Genomic DNA, 23,164 nt, shown 5'->3' on the forward strand with positions numbered 1-23,164 from the left:
CTTGGCTACTATTATTTTTCGAGCATCCAGTGATGCTTGTCCAACAATTTTATTTATATTTACACTGTTTACATATAATTTTGAACATTTTACCTGGTTTTTACAGTATATCTGAGCTTTCTGTTTTCTTCTCTTCATTCCTGATAGATTGCTTGGGCTTTAAACAAAGGTGTAAAAACAGAATATAAACAATTCTGGGATGTGGATCTTGGAGTTACGTATATACCGTGGGAAAAAGTTAAAGTGGATGACTTGGAAGGTTTTGCAGAAGGAGGCATGATTGACCAGGAAACTGTAAATACTGGTAAGAACACTAAGGGTAGTTTTATTGTTTAAAAAAAAGTATGCTTAAAAGGTTGTAATCGATAAGAGTTGTGCATGGTAAGGTGAATTGCGCTTATTTTATTTCCTGAATTCTACCCCTCCCCAAAAGAGAAAAAAACTGAAACACTGCCATTTCCAGTGTGTATGCTTAATGGGTCTTATTTCCTAAGTGTCAGAGTATAGTGTTTTAAAAGTCTATAAATGTAGCATTTTTCCTCTAAGTCTTTTAAAAAAGTTTTGCTTTTAGAGAAAGAGCAAATATGAGTATATGGAGACTTTTTTTTTTTTAAAGATTTTATTTATTTATTTGAGACAGAGAGAATGAGAGACAGCATGAGAGGGAGGAGGGTCAGAGGGAGAAGCAGACTCCCCGCCGAGCAGGGAGCCCGATGCGGGACTCGATCCCGGGACTCCAGGATCATGACCTGAGCCGAAGGCAGTCGCCCAACCAACTGAGCCACCCAGGCGCCCATGGAGACTTTTTTAAACTAAATATTTCAGTTACTTGAATTTTTTTTTTTTTTTTTTAAGATTTTATTTATTTTTTGACAGAGAGACAGCGGGAGAGGGAACACAAGGAGGGAGAGTGGGAGAGGGAGAAGCAGGCTTCCCGCCGAGTGGGGAGCCTGATGCGCGGGGCTCGATCCCAGGACCCTGGGATCATGACCTGAGCTGAAGGCAGCCGCTTAATGACTGATGCACCCAGGTGCCCCTCAGTTACTTGAAGTTAAATAAGAACTGAGGATGTAAGAAGTTTCTTTGAAGAACTTCCTAGATTATTTTGATTAGTATCCATGTTGAGAATGGCAGGAATAGAATCTTAGTTTAGAGAGCTAGTAGTTCTGATTCATGCAATTCTAGAATGCTTATAACTAAATGATCATCTGGCCTATTTTTTTTAACTCATGTTTTTATTTTTAAAAATACCAGTTATAAATCCACAAAATGGTTAGCATTTATAACCAGTAAGCAATCTTAAAACGGATACTTGGAAAATAATTGTAACGTGGTATATAGCTTATTTCTTCACATCTTAACTCTTTTACCAAAGTAAGCTAGCTAATTTTCAGGATATCTTCATCCTTAGGCCAGTGCAAATATTTTCAAACACTTTTTCAGTGTTTTCATCTTGTCGGTCTTTTTTTCTTCTTGCTGGATATTTCTCCTAAACACTTACTCATTCAGTAAATATTTTAGTTCCTATTGTATGCCAGCCATGATTTTAGGAACTGGGATTATATCAGTGAGACAGACAGACAAAAATCCTTCCTCTCATGGAGTACACATTGTAGTACAGGGGTTCACAGCCTATAGCCCATGGGCCAAATCCTGCCAGCAAGCTCTTCTGTAGAGTTTTATTGAAACACAGCCATACTCAATTGTGTTTACCTATCTTATATGACTTTTTTTCAATAGCAGTTGAGCAGGTACAACAGAAAACATATGGCTCGTAAACTTGTATACTTAGTATAGGAAAAGTTTGCCAACCCATGTTTCTAGTGGAAAGAAACATAATAAACAAAATAGATAAACTATATAATATATTTCTAGGTTGCTAAGTTCTAAGAAGAAAAAGCAGGGAGGGGGGGTAGACCGTATGGGTGTGGAGCTATTGCAGTTTTACGTGAAGAAGATCTAATGGAGAGTGATACTTGAAGGAGTGAGATGTGCAGCTCTCTGGAGAAAGAGCATTCTATACAGAGGGAACAATATGTGCAAAGTCTATTCAAAAATTATGAGACCAGTATGATTTGAGCAAAGTTAGTGAGGAATGAGAAGTAGGAGATAAAGTCAGAGAGGTGTACAGAGAGACAGAGTCCTATAAAGTCTTATTAGTCAATATAATGACTTTGATCTTTACTCTGAGGGAGATGGAGAACCAGTGGAAGAACCATGAGAGCTTCTTTGTTTTATTTTTGCATAGCTGTGCTTTCAGAAAGATTTTTCTTTATTGGGTTAATACTTTTCCTTGTCGGTCTCCCCTTGTACCTTGTGACGCAAGATAGTAAGATTGGATCCTCATATCAGACAGCCTTTGAGGTATATATCTATGATATCCCCTAAGTATTTTAGTATCTTTCATTTGTGTCTTGTGTGATGCTTCTTTGAACTCCTTAGTATTCTCATCAGACTTACCTGGGCAAAACCGAGGTTGGCACCTGTAGTTGTGGACATGTCTTAAAGATGTGCCAAGGTAGATGAAGGACGTAGAGACGAAATAAATACATAGATAGACATAAAATGAAAATTTGCACCTATCCAGAGGAAATCAATTTCAAATATTTTGTTTAGAGTGGGAAACTGTGAAAAGCTCAGAACCCGTTAAAGAGACGGTGCAGACAACTCAGAGCCCAACTCCAGTTGAAAAGGAGACAGTGGTCACAACCCAGGCAGAGGTTTTTCCTCCACCTGTTGCTATGTTACAGGTTAGTGTTGGGTGTTTGTTATTGTTAATGTGTTGTCTTACATTTCTGTTTTTACTCGTGTATTTACTTTATAAAACTTGGAGGAAGTTGTCCAAAATAGAATAGGAGTTTAGTCAAATAATTTTGGGGAAAATTTTTTTTTTTTTTTAGAAATGGTGTCATTTATATATAAATGTTTATTTATTGTACAAGTATTTATCCATGGTCTCCTTCTATGACATTCACTGTTCTAGGCACCTGGGATAAGGATACATCAGTGGAAAGAAAACCACACAAACCCCTGCCCTTATGCAGCTTTTATTTTCAATAGGGGAGACAGAAAATGCAAAATAAGTAAGTTTGTGAGATACTGTGGAAGGAAAAGGGAGTATGAGGGTTATCAGGGTGCCTGGATAAGTGATTATGATTGTAAATAAAATGGTCAGAGCAGACTCGAGAATGTGACATTTGAACAACAACTTAAAGTTGCTGAGGTAATTAACCATGTGGCTACCTGAGGAAGAGCACTCTAGGCAGAGGGAGCATCCAGTTCAAAGGCCTAGGCCAGGAGCATATTTGGTGTGTTTCAGGAATAGCAAGTGGGCTAGAAGTGAAGTGAATGAGAGGCAGCTTAGCGGAAGGGAGAGTTCTAGAAGGACTCTGGTTTTCACTCTGAGATGGAGCGTTATTGGAGGAATTCGACGAAAGCAGTGACTTGATCTGGCTTCAAAGGTTTTAAAAGATTTGGTTTTAAAGGATTTCACTGGCTACTATTTTGAGAATAGATTAGTGGGCATTAATAAAAGCAGGGAGACCAGTAAAGAGACAGTTGTAGCAATCCAGATGAGAGCTGATGGTTCAGACTAGACTGATGGCAGTGGAGAGAATAGGAAATGGTCAGATAATTAATTAGGGGTTATGTGATGGTGTGTCCAGTGGGCTTTTATGGCATGATGAGACTTGACTTATGAGAAAGAGAAGAGGTAAGGTTTTGGGTTTGAGAAATTGGAAAGATGAAGCTATCCTTATCTGAGCATGGGAAAGACATTTGGGAATTCAGTTTTGCACAAGGAAGTTTGGCATGTCTTTCAGACAACGAAGTTGAATAGACCATTGATAATACATAATTTAGGAAAGAGGTACACCCACAGTACATACATATTTGGGAATTACTGTGCCTAGGATGAGTAGAAAATACCTCTGCTAGGAATAGAAAATAAACTTAGGAGAAATTCACGCCATTTTGAAACTTATTGACCTGCTTCCTAATGGTTAGGTTGCATACCATAACTGGGTATTTTAAACTTAGTGGGAGGTGGCAGTTTAAAATTGATCATGATATTCACTATTCAGGCAGGGGCCCCTTACTTTACATCACTTGAATGTAAGATAGATTTCAGTCTCCATGTACACTCTCTGTTGAATAACACTGCCTTGCTTTTACCCCAAGTTAGAGTCAGTTATAAGTATGCAAGAAGGTAAATAACAAAACAACTTAATATAATGGTGTTTGTTATCTCCCTTAGAAAGAAATAGAAATTTTTTACCTTTTGTTGTTCCAAGGTGTAATCGTTGCTAATGGATAAGGTGATTTATGGACTTTTTATTTTCTATCTACAAAAGATTCCAGTAGCGCCAGCCGTGCCTGCAGTTAGTTTAGTCCCACCAGCATTTCCTGTCTCAATGCCGGTTCCTCCTCCTGGATTCAGTCCAATCCCTCCACCTCCTTTTCTGCGAGCGAGTTTTAACCCTTCACAACCACCTCCTGGTAAGGAATTTTCATCTTTTTGGGGGGGGGGGGGTACGATTTTATTTACTTGAGAAAGAGAGCATGAGCAGTGGAGAGGGGCAGTGGGGAAGGAGAGAAGCAGACTCCCCACTGAGCAGGGAGCCCAACATGGGGCTCGATCCCAGGACCCTGAGATCATGGCCTGAGCTGAAGGCAGATGCGTAACTGACTGAGCCACCCAGGCACCCCAGGAATTTTCATCTTATGTGTACTCTGCTTAGAATATCATTCATTCATTCATTCATTTAAAAAAATGTTTTTGGATTTATTTTCCTTAAGTAAACCCTCCACCCAGTGTGGGGCTTGAACTAATGACCGCAAGATCAAGTCACGTGCTCTACTGACTGAGCCAGCTAGGCGCCCTACAATATCATTCAAATTGTTATTTTTCCAGGTTAAAATGCTATAGAGCATCAGTTCTCAAACCTTAGCATACATAGGGATCACTTGGAGGGCATGTTAAAACAAAGTGTGCTGGGCCTGGCCTCCTTTTGCTTCACTAAGACTGAGGTAGGGAAAGACACTTGTATTTCTAACAAGTTCCCAGGTGATGGAGATGGTTGAAGGACCAGTATGGACAGAGAAAAAAATGGAATCCTTTAAAAGCATTGAAATATTCTTAAAATAATTTAAAATTTATGTTGAATTTTTTGTATCAGAATTCTCTGTAGTTATCACCCATCATTCATCAGGAAGTATGCATTAAATTATATAGGTTGTTCCTCCTAAAAATCATGGTTTTCATTTTGACATAAATTATAATCTATCTAAAAATGCTAATTGAATTTGTAATACTTTTTTTGACCTTACAAATTTTTGATAAAGGTTCCTTGAGTCAGCATTTCTAGTTTAGAAACTATATAGATTACTAACACGCACCAATTAAATATAAATAATAGCTTATATAGCTTAGAGGTAGAACTTTTGGTATTAGACCATGGGAGGTTAGAAGAATGAGGGAGAGGCACAAGGGATCAAATGATATACATTGTTTTTCAAAGCTATTTTTAGCTTTCTTTGAACTTCATGAACTCTTTGCATATTGTAAGAAAAAAATACTTTGGTTTCTATAATTTAAGTTCTTACCAATTGAACAGAATTCCTAAAAATTCCTCAACATTATCTGAGAATGTTTGTAATTTGTCATATAACATAAAATTTTCACATTGTAATTAAATACATAATTTGAAATTGATGCAGATATTATAAGAATTCTTTTTTATATGTTAAAGATTAGAAAATTATTCTTGTCAAATATTTTCTGTATTTGGAATCTGAATTAAAATTTTTTTTCAGAAGATAATTTTAAGATTTATTTTAGAAAAGAGAGGGGGAGGGGAGGGGCAGAAGGATGGGGGAGAGAGACTGAAGGATACTCCACATGGAGTGCAGAGCTGGTTGTGGGGCTTGATCTCGCAATCTTGAGATCACGATCTGAGCCGAAACCAGGGTTTGGGTGCTTAACTGATTGCACCACCCAGGCACCCTTTCAGAAGATAATTTTAAAGGATTATTTCAAAAACCATACCACCTAGACTTTGTAAAGTCAGTGTGCAGCATTCATTTGTTGAAAATCACATATCTTTATTTTTAGCCATTGTGGTTTTTTGTTTTTGTTTTTTGTTTTTTTAAGATTTTATTTGGGGGGGGTGGAGGAGCGAGCCAGCCTGGGGGAGGGGCAGAGGGAGAGAATCTTCAAGCAGACTCCCCGAGGAGCATGGAGCCTGACATGGGGCTCAGTCTCACGACCTATGAGAACATGACTTGCGCCAAAACCAAAAGACGCTTAACTGACTGAGCCACCCAGGTGCCCCTTTAGCCACTGTTTTTAAATTGAATTTAATGGTTGCTCTATATCTTAAAAATGCACGGAAACAGGTTTATAGTTTGATCATTTGACATTTAAAATTATTAAACAGTCAATATTAAATTGAAGGTTTATTTCAGTGCTCAAAACATAATACAGTAACATCCAAGGCTAATGAAAATATTTTGATCTAGTAGATAAATAGCGTATAAATCAAAGCAATATAATAGCACATTTTACAGATGACATTATTGCATATAGTGTTATCAACAGCTTGAAATACAGTATTTAACTCTCCATGCAGTCACTGAGCTAACATACGAAACAAGTTGCCTGGCTTATATTAATCTTTGACTTTATAGCATCGTAGAGAGTGCCACAGAACTTCCACAAATGAGCAAATAAATAGGACACGATCATGATAAGGATCTCTATGCTTCACTTAGCTTACTAAGGATCAAATATTAAGGTAGTGGTTATAAAAGTGATTTTTTTTTAAAGATTTGTTTATTTTAGAGAGAGATGTGTGCTCATGAATGTGGGGCAGGGAGGGACAGAAGGAGAGGGAGAGAGAATCTTAAGCAGACTCCCTGATGAGGGTAGAGCCAGACGCAGGGCTCGATCCCCCAACCCTGAAATCGTGACCCCAGCCAAAATCAAGAGTCAGCTGCCCAACCAGCTGAGCCACCCAGGCGCCCCTAAAAGTGATGTTTTTAAATGAAGAATATATTCACAAGTATGAGGTCATAGTAATGGCAGACTGTTTTAAGAATGTAGAATTTCATGTATAGCTATTGAAATCTTTGAGTTAAAAGAAGGAACTCTTACGCTATTTTGGTTTTGGTCTTTTTTTCCCCGTGTAGGTTTCATGCCACCTCCAGTTCCACCACCTGTTGTACCACCACCCACCATTCCACCAGTAGTACCAACATGTGAGTTCTCTACTTGGGGAATTTTCTTTATTCATGGTAGTGTTGACCTATGGATTCTCATTCTTACAAATCATTGTTAATTTTTTTATTATGAAAATTTTAGACAAATACATTTTTTTGTTAAATGATTTCTAAAAAATTAACATGTGATAGTCATTCTGTATTCAGATTTGCTCTGTTGTCTCAAAATGTCATTTATAATTGGTTTTAGTCAAGATTCAAAGAAGAGTCCCCAGATCACTTTTGTGTGGTTTATTTTGTGTATTAAATGTCTTAATATAGAGCAGTCCTGCTGAGACCTCCCTTTCTTTTTTAATCCTTTATGTCTTTGATTTGTTGAAGAAACAGTTACTTCTGTATGCAAGATTCCAAACAATGGATTTGGTTTTGCTTCTTTGTGGCATCAAATTTGTTCCTCTATCTTCTGCTTTTTCTGTACATAGGAAGTTTTTTAGCACCAAAGGTTTGCTTAGAATCTGCTTCAGCATTTTTAGCAACAGTATTTAACTGGTGGGTGCTGTAGACTTGATGTGACATCACATTGGGAGCCCTGCAGTTTCCTCTCACCCCACTTTCAGTGGTGGTAAGGTGGATCAGAGCATTCAGGTAACGGAACCTGGTCATTAAAAAACTTCCCCTTCAAATTTTCATCTGATGGTTTCATCCATTGATCATTATTGCTTTTTAATCTACTTTCCATTAGTTGCAAAGTGCTAATCTTTTGAATTTTATAATTTTTCCACATTTCTTACCTAGAATTTTTCTATTAAAAAAACCTTTTCTTACAACTAGTAGTATTTAGTTATCTTGATGTACATTTGTGCAGGAGAACCATGGTAGATGCTAACTTCTTATCTTTAAGTGCCATTTTTCAGCATGATGAGTGATTAGTTCTATGGGTATTTCCAGTGATACCTGGTGAGTGAAGGGGAAGAGGCTTTTTCTTATTACTCCTCCTCTTTCTCTCCCTTTCCTCTTCATCTCTTCTTCATTTTCTTTAGTGTTTATCAGTAGTAGAGTTCTACTTTAGAGCACTTGCATTCACTTTCTGAAGTTGAATTTGTTTTATCTTTAGACAGCAAGACCTTTCATAGTTGCTTCTCTATCCTTTTGAGATGACTACATCAAAGGACTTTAGTATAAGGACTGTATATGTGACAGAGAACTTACCTATTGATAATATAATCCATTTTCCTTATATTTGTAAGCCCTTCTCTACTTTTCCTTTCTGACAGGATTAGCATCCTTCTTTTTTGTTATTTTGGTTCATTAGGAAGAATTCTTTGTTCTTCCTAAAAATTAGAAGAGTGTTCTGAAGCCATTTCTGAATTCAGCATTCAGAGATTCATCCTAGAATTTACCTCCCAATTATTTCTTTAGTTTATTCATTTTAGAAAATCTGGGATCCCTTGAATGGAGAAAGAGAAATACATCCATGTGTCAGGTACTCTCCTAGTTGCTTACACTGTCTTGTTTAATTCTCATAATTCCCATACATGATCACAGGTGGTTTTGTTCCTAATTTATAGCTCCGTTATGTGCTAACAGTATGTCCGGGTAAGTTGGAGTTAAATGTGAGGATAAAACAGTTCTTAAAATTCCCAAGTCAATGATGTAACTGTGTTGTGGCATAAACTAGACTAAAAATTCTGATGGTTTAATTGTAACTTTATATTCCTCTAGTTCTGTTTTTTAACATATAAATGACATATACACTTAGGGAGTTTTCTACTCATTCTTTAAAATGGAATGTTTATACCTTTTTATTTGTAGTCCACTTTACCTCTTCTTAATGTGATGGGTTTTCTAACCACATTTGACAAGAAGTAATGAATGTAAGGACCCTAGTACATTATAATTTCAAGGGGATTGAGGAGATTTGTATCATTGTATATATTTGTCAGTCTGCATGAATCATTTCTGTATATTCAGAAATTCATGTACTGACATTCTTGGAAATTATTTTTTGTACTATTGGCATTTTCGTTTTAAGTACTGGTCCTTATTTTACTAAACATTTTTTATGAAAATATTTCCAAAAATTATTGTTTTCCCTTATTAGAAAAAAAGCTCTCAATGTAATTACATTTAGCCTCTTCTTGATGACTTGTTATTTTGAGCATCAGTTATTATATAATGTGCTAGGTAGTAGATGCCAATAAATAAAAACAGTCAAACTCTAAGAAGTTAGTTTTCGTTATAAATAAAATAGAGGGACCAGAAGAGAATTCCTGTATGTTATGGTAACTGAGTAGTCTTACCAAACAATTGGGGAGAGAGGACAGGAAGCCATTGAAAACTTTGACAGGGCCAGGGTTGGTCATGGTTAATATTTTTAAACTAGCACATGAATTGCTTGCCTAATAAATCTGAAATATATTTTATCCTTCTTTAAACAGCTTTAGTGCAGCCGCCATTATCCATGACTCCAGAAACTGTGAAAGATGTTGGATTTGGTGGTCTTGTTTTACCTGGCGGTTCTGTTGCCAGCAGTCTTGCTACTTCCACTCTGCCAGCTGGAAATGTTTTTAATCCTCCAACTAAACAAGCAGAGCCTGAAGAAAAAGTACCTCATCTTCTAGACCACCAGATTCCTTCTGGTGAAAACACCAGATCAGGTAAAACAAATAAATTCCCCAGAAATACATAGTTAAATCATAAGCACTACTTCTCTATATTGGTGTTGCTTAATTTTGAGATGCCGTGCATTTGTAACCAGTTAAGTGCACCAGTATTGAAATGTTGCAGTGTTTAAAAAGAGATCACTATCTCCTAGAATTTCTCTTCGAAAAAAGTTGGCATTCTTTTCAGGATAGTAATAGATTTTGGCACGTTTCTTTTTCGACCTCTACCCCTCCTTTTTTGGGCCTATTGGGACTGCTTTAATGTGTTGGTATCAAAATACAATTGCACAAAATATATATACTTAAAGAAAGATAAGAATGAGCAAGGTATGAATAACTTTTACCCAGTATTCTCTACCTAGGTCTAAAAGATCAATATATTTGAAAGTAGCAAGTCCTCTTTTATGGCACCACTGTTAGTGTATTAAAACTTGTTTGTACTTTAGAAACATCTTTGTTAAAGGTGGAGAATTCCTATAATACCTGACATTTTTCTTTTAAATGTTCTGTGTAAAGATTTTTAAGTAACATCCCACTTATGTCTTAATATTTTAAATTTCACTGTGCATGGTATTTAATAATTTTAACTTTTGTTTAATATCTAATGTGTCTTGATTCTTCTGGCATACAAGTAGTTGATTAACTCTAGGCTAGCTAACTATAGCATTAGTAATGACAAATACAGTTTCCTTTTATACCAGAATGATTTTTTGTATTATTTTTCCTCTTTCTGATTTAGTGATTCCAAATGATATTCCAAGTAGCCCTGCAATTTTAGGAGGACAGCCGCCAAATGTGACAAGCAATTCTGGAATTCTGGGAGTCCAAAGACCAAATGTATCGAGTAATTCTGAAATTATTGGAATCCGGCCATCTAATGTTTCCAGTAGTTCTGGGATTATTGGAGCCCAGCCACCAAATATTCTAAATAACTCTGGAATTTTGGGACTACAGCCACCAACTGTGTCAAGTAGTTCTGGACTTTTGGGAGTGCTCCCCCCAAATATCCCTAATAATTCCGGACTTATAGGAGTACAGCCACCAAATGTTCCAAACGCCGCTGGACTTTTGGGGACACAACCCCCAGCTGGGCCTCAAAACTTACCCCCTTTAAATCTCTCTAGTCAAAGGATGCCCACAATGCCAATGTTAGACATTCGTCCAGGACTAATACCACAGACACCTGGACCAAGATTCCCTTTAATACAGCCTGGAATTCCACCCCAAAGGGGAATCCCTCCCCCATCGGTACTTGATTCAGCTCTTCATCCGCCACCCCGTGGTCCTTTTCCTCCAGGAGATATTTTTAGTCAGCCAGAAAGACCTTTTCTAGTTCCTGGAAGACAAAGTGTAGACAATGTTACCAATCCAGAAAAAAGGATACCACTTGGGAATGATAACATTCAACAGGAAGGAGATAGAGATTACCGGTTTCCTCCCATTGAAGCCAGGGAAAGCATTAGTAGACCTCCCCCCGTGGATGTTAGGGATGTGGTTGGACGGCCTATAGATCCAAGAGAAGGTCCTGGAAGGCCTCCATTAGATGGTAGGGATCATTTTGGAAGACCTCCTGTCGATATTAGAGAGAATCTTGTGAGGCCAGGCATAGATCATCTTGGTCGAAGAGACCACTTTGGCTTTAATCCAGAGAAGCCCTGGGGGCATAGAGATTTTGATGAGAGAGAACATCGGGTTCTACCTGTCTATGGTGGTCCAAAAGGCTTACATGAAGAAAGAGGTAGATTTCGGTCTGGAAACTATCGATTTGATCCTAGAAGCGGTCCTTGGAACAGAGGATTTGGACAAGAAGTTCACAGAGATTTTGATGACCGCAGAAGACCCTGGGAGAGGCAAAGGGATAGGGATGACAGAGATTTTGATTTCTGCAGAGAAATTAATGGAAACCGTCTTGGACGAGATAGAATTCAAAACACCTGGGTCCCCCCTCCTCATCCTCGGGTTTTTGATTTTTTTGAAGGGGCCACTTCTCAACGAAAAGGTGATAACGTGCCTCAGGTTAATGGTGAAAATACCGAGAGACATGCCCAACCACCACCTTTACCAGTACAGAATGATCCTGAACTTTATGAAAAACTGACATCTTCAAGTGAAATAAACAAGGAGAAGAGTGACACAGTTGCTGATATAGAAAGTGAACCAGTGGTAGAAAGCACAGAAACTGAGGGGACATAATCATCGCTCAGTAGGTAAAAGATACCTTTTGTAAAGTTGTCATCTCTCTGTAATAGATTATTGGCTGACTGGACCATAGTTGTTCACTTTTGTCTGCCAGAATTAAGTTAATCTGATGTTCATGTTCACCTTTCTCTTAAAATAATTGTACAACTGACTTGTATAGACATTGTTCTTAATATGAACATGGTAGGTAAACATTTTTTTATTTTTCTGATAAAATATAAATGTTGCCCCCAGATTCTTTTAACTTCAAGGAAATGAATAACAGCTTGTCAGAGACTTCCTATGGAAGAAAGAATTTTTTAGATACTACCATTAGGTTGGATATGGTAATAGATATATTTCAAAATAGCAAGTGATGGTATATCTTATCCATATCTTTAGGCTGCTGCAGAATTTTAAGGTAATAGACAAAGCTGTGATATTTTATGCAAAGACTGGCTCTAGATATTTGAGGAGCACAATACAGAGATTTTAAAAAGTGATTTTGTAAAATCTACACTATGGTCTCTGTTTCTCCAAAGTAAGTGTTTGTGATTTGTTCCTCATACTGCAGTGAGTAAAAAAGAAAAAAGAAAAAAAAGAAAACAACAAATATTAAAGTACGTTTCAATGTTGGGTGAATTTTGTTTTTAGATGCCAATAAAACTTACTTGTTTGATAACAGTGTTCTAGGAATTGTATTTTTTTAATCTACAAATTCTTAAAACCCTGGATCATTAGCAGCATGTGCTTATTAGTTGTTGCAGAAGTTTTTTATTACTCTTAACAACAATGAAGAACTGTGTGGTGGAAAAACATGTACTTTGATATAAAAATCATGCAGTCTCATTAGTATGTATGTAATATCTGTGTATATTTATTGTGTAAGTCATACGTAGATTCTTCTGTTTCTCTGTATGTCTGTCTTCGTGTACATACAGAGAAAAATAGCGGATAGTTTAGATAATAAAATAGTCTTCAAAATCGGATAGAAAATTAGAGAAATTTGGCTAGTTGACAATGCTTATAGTCAAAACTCTTCTTAGCTTTTATGAAGGTAAAATAACTATTGTAAAGAAATGCATTGGCCGTTTGGCAATTCTGTTTTAATGTAGTTAGGCATGAAACCAGAGTTAGCATGGAGCCAAAATTCACATGAATGCTTGCATTGCTTTGTTTCACATTATATTTGCTATTCTGCATAGATAGTGCTAGTACTAAAGTACTTGTTACTTGCCTGAAGTGGATTTCTTAATTGCACAGAATGTATAGAGGTGTTGGTGGATTTAAAAACATTATATATATCAGGAACAAAGCGTCCACCATGTGTTTTGTAGGCTGTGGGTAACACTGTTCAGATTAGCCTCCAAGGTAAACTGAGTAGCAGAAAAATTGGGGATTAGTTTTCTATTTATTTATTTATTTTTGCTTTTAATTTTCATTTATTTGCTGTTTGTTTTTCCTTTGGGTTTTACATATATATACATATATATAAAACCATTGGTGGTTTTTTTCGCTCCTAATGAAGGCTTTTATTTGGTCCTATGAATAGACATTTTTGCTCCCTATGCATTCCCAACTATTCATCATTTGCTCTATTTCTCTAAAATTCTTAAGCTATGTTTGTCAAGCCTGCCCAGAGTAACGATAGAACACACCGGCTATTTAAAATTGGATTGTTTTTGCTTACCTCTTGATGATCTAAAGAGCTATAAGAGCTTTATGGATGGTTCCTGGCCAAAAAATCAAGTCATTTCTTCTTATAGGTTCTGAACAGAAATAGTACATTATTTGTTTTGTTACGTGAAGAAGTGGGTACTAGTGGAAATTGGGTGTTTATTTCTACAGTAATTCAGTCCAGTAATTTGAATTGGTTTCAGTCTTTTCCTTAGGAAAACAGGAAAAACTGTGACATTGGTACAAAGTATTAATGTTCAGGAATGATTAGCCTTGTCCTTAAGGAACTTATATTGACTGGGATTTCAAACTACTTTAGTTGCATTTACCATTATTAAAATTAAGTGACATTCACTTGGATTAAGTAGCAATAAAAATGTAAGACTTTTTAGTGACCTTTGATCCCAAGTTTTCTTTTTATCACTGTTGGGCCTTCATGTGCAAACTTGAAAACAAAATACATACAAGTATTGCACTGCTTTGAAGATTCTGGTGGTGAAAGTTAACCTAATCAGTTGTCAGTAAGTGTAGAATCCCATCTTGGGAGTGTGTGACACTCTGAAAATAGTTGAAAATAATTATGTGTACTTGTTCTCACTTTGTTCCTATTTGGTAGTATAGTATTTAAGTGAAAGGATATTATTCATCCTCATACTGAATTTCCAAAGTTGATACTTATGTTCACCATTTTTTTAAATAATGGAGAGAAGTTAATTATCTTTAAGTTTGACGCAAGACCTATCATGTTTTGATGCTTTTGATCCCAGTACTGTCACTAGAATGCTAGCCATTAGAAATATGCAAGGAGTAACCTAACCACTTTAATAAAATTCTTCAAAGTGCTGCAGGCAGTATCTATACATTAGCCACCAAATCAATAATGTTTTGATTTGTGATATGTCAGAGAATGATATGACTCTCTGAGGTATTTGTAGACTACAGTTTTAGTAGATACTACTTTTTAAATTTTTTTTTGTCTTTAAACATTTCATTAAACATTGGCTTCTATTTATAGCATAAATACATATAATGTACTTTGATCATTTATATTGCAGTAGAAATTTATCTTACAGCAAAGCAATCATTATTTGTAGCATATTATAGGTGGAATGCTAAATTTATTTCAGTACATAGGATGGACAAATGCTTAGCATTGGAAAACGGAATAGTATAAAATTATTCACTTTAAAACTCTGAAAATGACTTCATGTAAGATTTAATTGATAAAATTTGTTCATTATTTAAGCTCTTATATTACTAGAGTTTCTTTTGTCGTGATAATTTAGTTGCTTCATTAAATTTATTGGCCATTTTCACTCATATAAAAGATTATAGTTATGGAGCTACACATTTAAGGTTGTTTTGGGGGTGGGTCACTTTTGTTACATTTGAAAAGAAGAAGTTACCTCTTTTAATTTGAAAAAGTATTTTTTTATAAACGAACACCTTAGTTCATCAGATCTAAGGTGCCATTGATTGTGAGAACCATTCAGGAATAAAAAATGTTTCCAACATAACATGCCAGTGATTATAAGACCCATCCTAATTCAGAAATGTCAAAATGTAAAGTGTCTTAGAATCAAATACGGTATTCATTATGAATTTTATATATATAATCCCTTATTCATTAAGTCATTTAAAGAACATTTTGATGATGTTTTTTGTCATTGTATATATTTTAGATGGGCACAACTTTAAAGAAAAAGAAAATTTTAGTATTCAATTAAAAATAATTTTGTTATACCTTATGTGCCTTTATTATCATTACTTTATCGGGTGCTATATTAATAAAATGTCTTAAGGGCTTTTAACTCTTTCAGAGAAAGAAAACATTAGCATTTTTCTCTTTAAATATTTTACATAATGTAGAAGAGGAGAAGCAAGTCCTTTATATTCATTTTTAAGATAGGTAAAATTAAAAACTAAATATTTGTAAATAGTCATAAATACTGCAGTGTGGCAGAGAATTATAAATGTTTCCTTAATTGAGGATGATGTGGTTTTATATAAAACATCTTTTAAACTATAAGTTTTAGGCATTGAAATTTTTGTTTTCCGCTTCTGGAGAAAAAAAGATTACTACTTTTTAATGGGAGATTTAAAAACAAGATACCTTGGTTTAGCCAAACTTTCTGGAACTAGAATTCAAAATTAATGGCCCAGATTATTTTCTTGAGTGGGGGGGGGTTACTTTAAATAGGGGCATACATATTGAAAGCAATCTGAAATACACCGTGTCTGTGATTCTCAGCCAAGAAATGTATAACAGAATCACCTGCTGGATCTATTTGGAAATATCAGGAGGTGGAGGGATGTCACCACAGACTGACTAATACAGAATTCCCTGGGGAGATACATATTTTTATACATATGTACACACACACACACACACACACACACACCCCTCCCTGGGTGTATATTTACTTTTTAGATTCCCACATACCACCACTTCAGATAATTTAAAACATGTAAATACTTAATATACTGTGCACTTGAGATTCTTTAAAAAATTCCTTAAGTAAAATACTTTGGTGATCTAAAAATTATTTGGAGTGTTTCAATAAAGTGTATAATTTGTGGCGGTTGGTGTTGGAGTATGAATAAAAACAGGGAAGTCATTATCACCAATGTTTTAAACTCATTAAAGCATTAAGCATTAATCTAAAAATGAATTAAAGCGAAGCGATGGAAAGAAGCATATGAGATGGTTTTATAGGAAGTATTTTTGACTCAAGTGAAACTTTGTTATAGGATACCTCACAGAAAAATTTACTCGATACCATGGAATTAAATGCTTTGATTATAGAAGGAGCCCTTTTGGGACAAAATTACGAGCATTAAATTTATCAAGGACTGGTAATGTTACTAGTAAGACTACTTAGATGTGGGTTGCACATCAAAAACTAATGCAGATCAGTGGCTTATTTTGCATGAGCTTTGCTCAGACATTTTTCTTCCCCTCTACTTCTCCCCTCTTTCAGGGTGGTTGTTTCATTCTGTATGTATACTTAGAATTACCCGGCCTTGTTCTAGTCGCAATATAGAACGAATATTCTAAGTAATTAAATTCCAATTCTAAGTAAATTGGAAACTATAGGTCAAGGGGTAGAATTGTGCTAACAGGCTAACTATATTGTTGTAGAAGTGTTAGGTGCTTTGGATAGTGGGATGATCTGTAGTGACGGAAGCAGAGGGAGCTCTTATGCACAGAGCTCACTAGATGGTAGAGAGTAAACTTGGAACTTGTGACTTTGAGCCAAGAATTAATGAGAACTAGATGAGTTTAATGAGTCTATTACATTTGTGTGGCAATGGCAGAATGTAGCACTTGGTTGACCTTTGTTGTTTGTCCCTCTCTAAACCTCCATGGGCAGCTATCATTATTTTGTCTTATTTGTCTTATTTTTCTGCCTTTCTCAGAATTCTCAAATTCTTCTCATCATAGCACTCCAGCCTCCTTTTTGACCCTTCATTTCAGGCAAGGACTATCAATTGGACAGAACTATGGTGAAAACAATCTGCTGCCCCTTGGCTTAGTGATTTCTAAGGTCATTTCTAGCATTTAAATACATTGAGTCTATGAAATAAATTTTCACTTCTGTAAAAAACCAGCTGAGGAAGCAGGAAGAACAAAGGGAAAGACTAACGACATTGGAACTTTTAAAGAGACCACAGATTTCATTACATTAGGTTTTCAAACCTATCTTTAACATTTGCTAGATAAATGTCTTTAGGCAAGTTACTGTATTTCTAAGCATCATTTCTTAACTAATCTGTAGGGTTACACTTTTTAAATTATTGATAATATTAGCTAATATTTAATGACACATACTATGTGACAAGAACTGGGATAATTTTACTACGTGTATAAGCCTCATGACAATCTTGTAGTATTAATATTTTAATATCTATTTTACTAACGAGAAACCTGTCACAGATTTAAGCTATTTCCCAAGGTCACACAACTTATAAATATTTGAGCAAAGATTGAAACCCAAGTTTATTACTTTCAAAAATTAGTGTGTACCACCTTCTAAAGTGCCAGACGTACATGGCAGAGGCTCACAAACTATTAATTCCTCTTCTGTTTAAAAGGCAAATAAATTTGTGCAGAAAAACAAACTTGAACCACCAGTCTTATCCTTATAGGGTAAGGCTGCATTTAAAAACTAAATTGAACTTGTGTTTTCGCTATTACAAGTATATGTGGGACTATCTTCTTTTCCTATAGCTAAACAATCACTTCAGCTTCATTTTCTTAGATTCTGTTTTCAGGATTTGGGTTTTTCTTAAGGGTATACCATGATATAATGTTAACTTTCTTAATAACATGCTATTTTGGAGGCAAGTTTGTGTTGCATTGATATTAAATAAGATTTCTTTTTGATTACAGCTTTCCCCACAAATAAAATAAAATATCAAAACGTATTTATTTTTTAAAATGTTTTCATACATGTAAAGCAGAGCCAGTGATTGCTTGCAAATTTATCTTTTAGGTTGTGGCCTTGGCAGCTCCTTTCTAAAATTCAGCATTTGTATACTGTATGTATAGTCCAAACTTAGTACTCAGTTTTCTTGTGTATAAAACTCCTATATTAGGAATATTCCATGGCTTGAATGAAGTTAAATATGTAAAATTGTCTTTACACATAGTAAGCATTCAGTGTTAGTCTTTATTCAACACTTGAATTCAAGTAGTTTTAGAGTCTAGCTCTGTTGTCTTTGGTGGCAGTGGATAATTTGCAGTGATTTTACTTTACTTGAATATATAATCTGATTATAGGATTTCTTTCTCTTCAAGTCTTCTGTTAATATCACTAAACTTAGGTTCATATAAGGTTTAATCCATAGCATGTCATGGTGCTGGCCTCTGATCACCTTTTCCAGAGTCTTTGGAAAGAGGACTCTAAACATTGTGGCCATATTACTGGCTAATTCACATGTCAGGGGAACATGCTTATTATATTTGTGAGTTATACTTCTATTTCTACTAATCTTGTCAAAGGTAATTATTATTTTGCTTATGTTATTATTACATGAAATAAATTCCTGTATTTGAACAATGACTTTTTAATAACAGGAGTCTTGTGTTTATTACTGAACTTGGGTCAGTTTGCATATTAATAAGAATATTAGTAAATCAGAAGACTTGTGTTGAATAAAATTAACCTTTGAAAGTATAAGGGATAAACTATTGTTTAAGAATTGATCTTTCTGTGGTAATTGAAATTACTTTGAACCTTTTTAAAAAGGAGAGGGTAGCATTTACCATATCAGGAAGTTCTGAAGAGCATGACATCTTAGATGTTGTGGTCATACCGAGGATAAGGATTTAGAGATTTCTAAGTAGTTAAACCATCAGAACTTAATTTAGGACAGTGTTTTTTATAAATTTATTTAATGATATTTTAATTATAGCCCTCTGTTTTTATCATATTGTTTCCTGAATTGTTAGCCAAATGACCACAGGTTAAAATGCATTCTTATTACAGAGAGAGAAGAGCTTGGGGGGTGGAGAGACTTAACATTTTTGGCCTCTGTGTTGTGGACATTGTACATAATTTATGTTCAGAAATACACTGGTAGGATTTGTTATCTCTCTCTCGCTCTCTTTTTTTTTTTTTTTTTTTTTTACAAATGAAGCAAACCTCAAGTCCATGGTTACACAGGTTTTGTTTGCACAGGTGTTTGACCCCAGGTTTTGCTGACTTGACTTTAAAAGATGCTGTTTTGGAAAGGTAGATTTTAGTTCATGATCTATGTAATTAGTTTCCTGCTGTAACAACATTACCAAAAATCAGGGGGCTTAGAACGGCAGAAACTTACTATCTCACAGTTCCAGAGGCTAGAAGTTCGAATCTAAGTGTTGCCAAGAGCCATGCTGTCTCTCTGAAGGCTTTAGAGGAGAATCCTTCCTTTCCTCTTCCAAATTTCTGACAGTTCTCATCAGTCCTTGGTGTTTTTGACTTGTAGGTGCATCACTTCAATCTCTGCCTCTATTGTCAAATGACAATGTCTTCCATCGTGTGTCTTCATATCATCTCTCTGTGTATGTCTGTGTCTCAATTTTCCTCTTATAAGGACATCAGTTATATTGGACTGGGAACCCACCCTACTTCAGTATGATGTCATCTTAACTAATTAATCTGCAATGACCCTATTTCCAAATAAGGTCACATTCTGAGGTACTGGGAGTTAGGACTTCAACATACATTTTTGGAGGACACAATTCATACAACAGCCTGTGACTGAATTCTGTAACTATTTAAGATTTAAGTAAACAGACCTTGAGAATTTTAGAATACATACAGTAGGAAAGGTAGTCGCATTTTAGAGTGACAAAACACATCTTTACAGAATTCCACTTTTAAATTACTTTGGTTGTTATAACAATCATATTTTAATCCCTAATACAAGTATTGCAAGCCTTTAAACACAGTAGCACTGCCTAGCTTTTTAGATGGATTTATAATGCCTGTAAACTAAAAGTTAATTTCTTTAGTAATAATTGAACTAAAAGAATTTGCAAAGAAAATCCAATACTATTAGTATTATATATACTATATATATGATCTATTTACTGTGAATTATTCTTGCATTAAAGAAATTGACTTTAAAAAGTGGAGGTTTTTTAAAACTTTATTAAATACAGCCACCCTAAAAATTGCTGTGTGTCTTCCCATTTCATTTGTACTGTTTGTATCTTTTAAATAGTATTAACATTTTCTGCTTTGTCTATTCAGTAACATTTTCCCTTAAGTGATATGACTATCATTCTGCCATTTCAGTGGGTTTTTAGAAATTAGTTTTTTATTTGCCAAATGACCAGTTTGTTCACTATTTTTATTTATCTAGTGTTAAAAACCTTAATACATTTCTCTATTTTTTCATAGAATTAGCCAGCAGAATTTGTATTTGATCAAGTAAAAACAACTTTGTGTTGACTGAAATCAAAGTTATATGAATATATAGGTCTTTACCAAATAGGTGTCTTAACAAAGGCCCCTATAACTTTACAGAAACTTGGACAATTCTCTTGATTTTTATTTGAAGAACACCAAAGCACTTAAAACACTGCCTGGCATTTCATACTACATAGGTATTCACTGTTGTAATTGTTAATAATGGCCAGTAGAGACTTTGGGACATGCAAATCAGCGTTGTGTTAATTACAAATAATTAAGAGACTATTTGTACAGATCTGAATATTCAAAATGGGGGAGGAGAGGATAGGACAGGGAATGGAGTTTTGTATGGTTTTGGAGCTTTACAGGGCTTCTTAGGCTTTTTTTTCTTTTTTTTTTTAAACCTCCTTGACCTATGTTTGTCTGATGGATTAGGCTAGTGGCAATCATCCTACTGGCCCAAGTGGCTGGCCTGTCACGGAGAGATCAGGAAGAACAATTAGAACACTTCCTACCTTTGGTTGTTTAAATATGTCCAGATAGTAATAATTTAGTGGTTAAAAATAGTATTCCTGATTTTTTTACTCAAAGTAGGAATTCAAGTTTTAAGAGTAGATTTTTTCCCATGGGACTTGAGAAAGGCTGACTTGGTTGAAATGAAAAATAGATCTACACTTCTCCCATGAATATATTCATGCTAAAAAATGTTCTTAATCATTGAAAATAAACTAAATACTTCCTTAAATTGTGTCTGATTCAATCCATTGTATGGGAAACCACATTTAGAAAAATGATTTTCAAATTTGTTATTAGATCTCCCTATATGACAGAGAATTTGAAAAACATTTTATCCCAAAGTAAGTCTGTCAAAATTTTAGATCCAGGAGATTATCTATTTGGGGAGAGAAGTAGTTTAGTTAACTGTTGCCAATTCTGGAATCTCTAGTAATCCGTAGGAGGCAGTTTAAGAAGATATAGTAAGGATCTTGGTTCCACTGGCAATCACAAAATGCCACAGTAACTACAGTAACTAGTTATCTGTTCTTTCAAACGTGAAGCAGTAATTTTTTTTTATTAGAGCTTTATAAAAATAACAGACTCTTAGGTGATAATATAAAATTTAATTTTTACCTTGATATAGAAAGCTAATTTTGGAATGGGGCAGTCCCTTAAAATGTCACAGCTCTAATCTTTCTTTGCCACCTTGGTTATTTTATTTGTTGGACCAAAGCTATAGATGTAGGACTTCACATGGAAGGATCTAAGTACATAATACACCAGCCCCCAAATTCACAATTCAGAGCCTTTTATTTAAGCTGTGTATTTCAACTTGTCTTCATAGTATGACTTTTATACTCTGGGCAAGTAAAATCAGTAGTTCACATTTTAATGAGTGGTAGAGTAAGGTTGATTTCTAAATTAGTATTAGTTTTCAAAGGGTGAAGAAATGGCTCCTCTCACTCCAAAAGCATTTCTATTTAATAGTAAAAGTAGGGAATCTGGAAATGGTCAGGAATGAAGGAAAAATTTTGATCTCAGGTTCGCCTGAGAAACTAGGGGGATAAAGGCACTAGCTTTTAGATCTCATGAACCTCTAGCTAAGGGTTATAGACAAGGTTATGGCCTTGATTCTTTCTAAACCACTAAACATCAGATGGAAAGGATTTTAAGAGTTACAGGAATAGTGTAACCAGATCCTGAAAATAAGTCATGATATATAGGTTCAGAGAATTAAATGAGGCTGACACTTTGTGATTAGCCATTAAGTCCTTTGAAATATAATTTTCTCAGTTTTGCCAAAGAAATACTTTGCTACTTTTCCTTTCATTCTTGGCAGTTTAGATAGCCCTCCATTTCTTTTTGTAGCTCTAAGTGTCTTTTTGTCCCACGGGAAAAGAAAGTGATTATAGAACACTGGCTTATTGGGTTTGTCATCAAATATCTACTCAGGCACCTTAAACAGAAACTTACTTGGGAAGGAAGTGGTTGAGCTGCGTTGATTTTTTTCTTGGTAAATATTTTTGTTGTTGTTCAGTGAGTAGTCTGACTTTATTTTTGTTTCTCTCTTGACTGTTTACCTTTTTAATTTGACATTTCAAATAGTTTCTAACAATACAGCTCATAATTGGAAATATATGTGCATATATGCACTCACATATTCACACACACACACACACACACCACATACTTTCTCCTCAGAGAACCTTCAGCAAATGTATAGTTTCTTTTGATCTTTTTGTGATGGCACTTGACTATGCTCTCAGGAAATCAGACAATTTAAAACCAGTTTCTTTTCTTTCTCTGATTTGAGTCTCACATCTTCTTACCAAACTTGTATTTCTTTAGCAATTAGATCTTTTTTTTTTTTTAAAGATTTTATTTATTTATTTGACAGAGAGAGACACAGCGAGAGAGGGAACACAAGCAGGGGGAGTGGGAGAGGGAGAAGCAGGCTCCCCGCAGAGCAGGGAGCCCGATGCTGGACTCGATCCCAGGACCCTGGGATCATGACCTGAGCCGAAG

The 23,164-nt window shown here is 35.3% G+C and overlaps 1 protein-coding gene across 10 annotated transcripts in view; it reads left to right on the forward strand.

Moving 5' to 3' along the window:
* The window catches only part of SCAF8 (SR-related CTD associated factor 8), a 185,262-nt gene that overhangs the window by 70,905 nt on the left and 91,193 nt on the right, over nt 1-23,164 (forward strand). For 7 of the 10 annotated variants that reach the window (XR_010413816.1, XR_010413818.1, XR_010413817.1 and 4 more), the window contains 6 exons: nt 148-304; nt 2,617-2,750; nt 4,353-4,497; nt 7,189-7,257; nt 9,657-9,875; nt 10,621-12,088. Coding sequence is in view for 6 of the 10 variants with exons in the window: in XM_045865787.3 (XP_045721743.1) it covers nt 148-304; nt 2,617-2,750; nt 4,353-4,497; nt 7,189-7,257; nt 9,657-9,875; nt 10,621-12,074 (2,178 nt within the window). In the remaining 4 variants the exon portion in view is untranslated. Of the gene's footprint in view, nt 1-147; nt 305-2,616; nt 2,751-4,352; nt 4,498-7,188; nt 7,258-9,656; nt 9,876-10,620; nt 18,814-23,164 lie in introns of those variants that run through there. The other 3 variants (XM_045865792.3, XM_045865791.3, XM_054505612.2) reach the window with 1 other exon arrangement.

This window comes from Mirounga angustirostris, unplaced genomic scaffold (assembly GCF_029215605.1).
Source record: "Mirounga angustirostris isolate CCGP_5_RB_7025 unplaced genomic scaffold, mMirAng1.0.hap1 SCAF_8, whole genome shotgun sequence".
In the NCBI taxonomy this organism is placed as follows: domain Eukaryota; kingdom Metazoa; phylum Chordata; class Mammalia; order Carnivora; family Phocidae; genus Mirounga; species Mirounga angustirostris.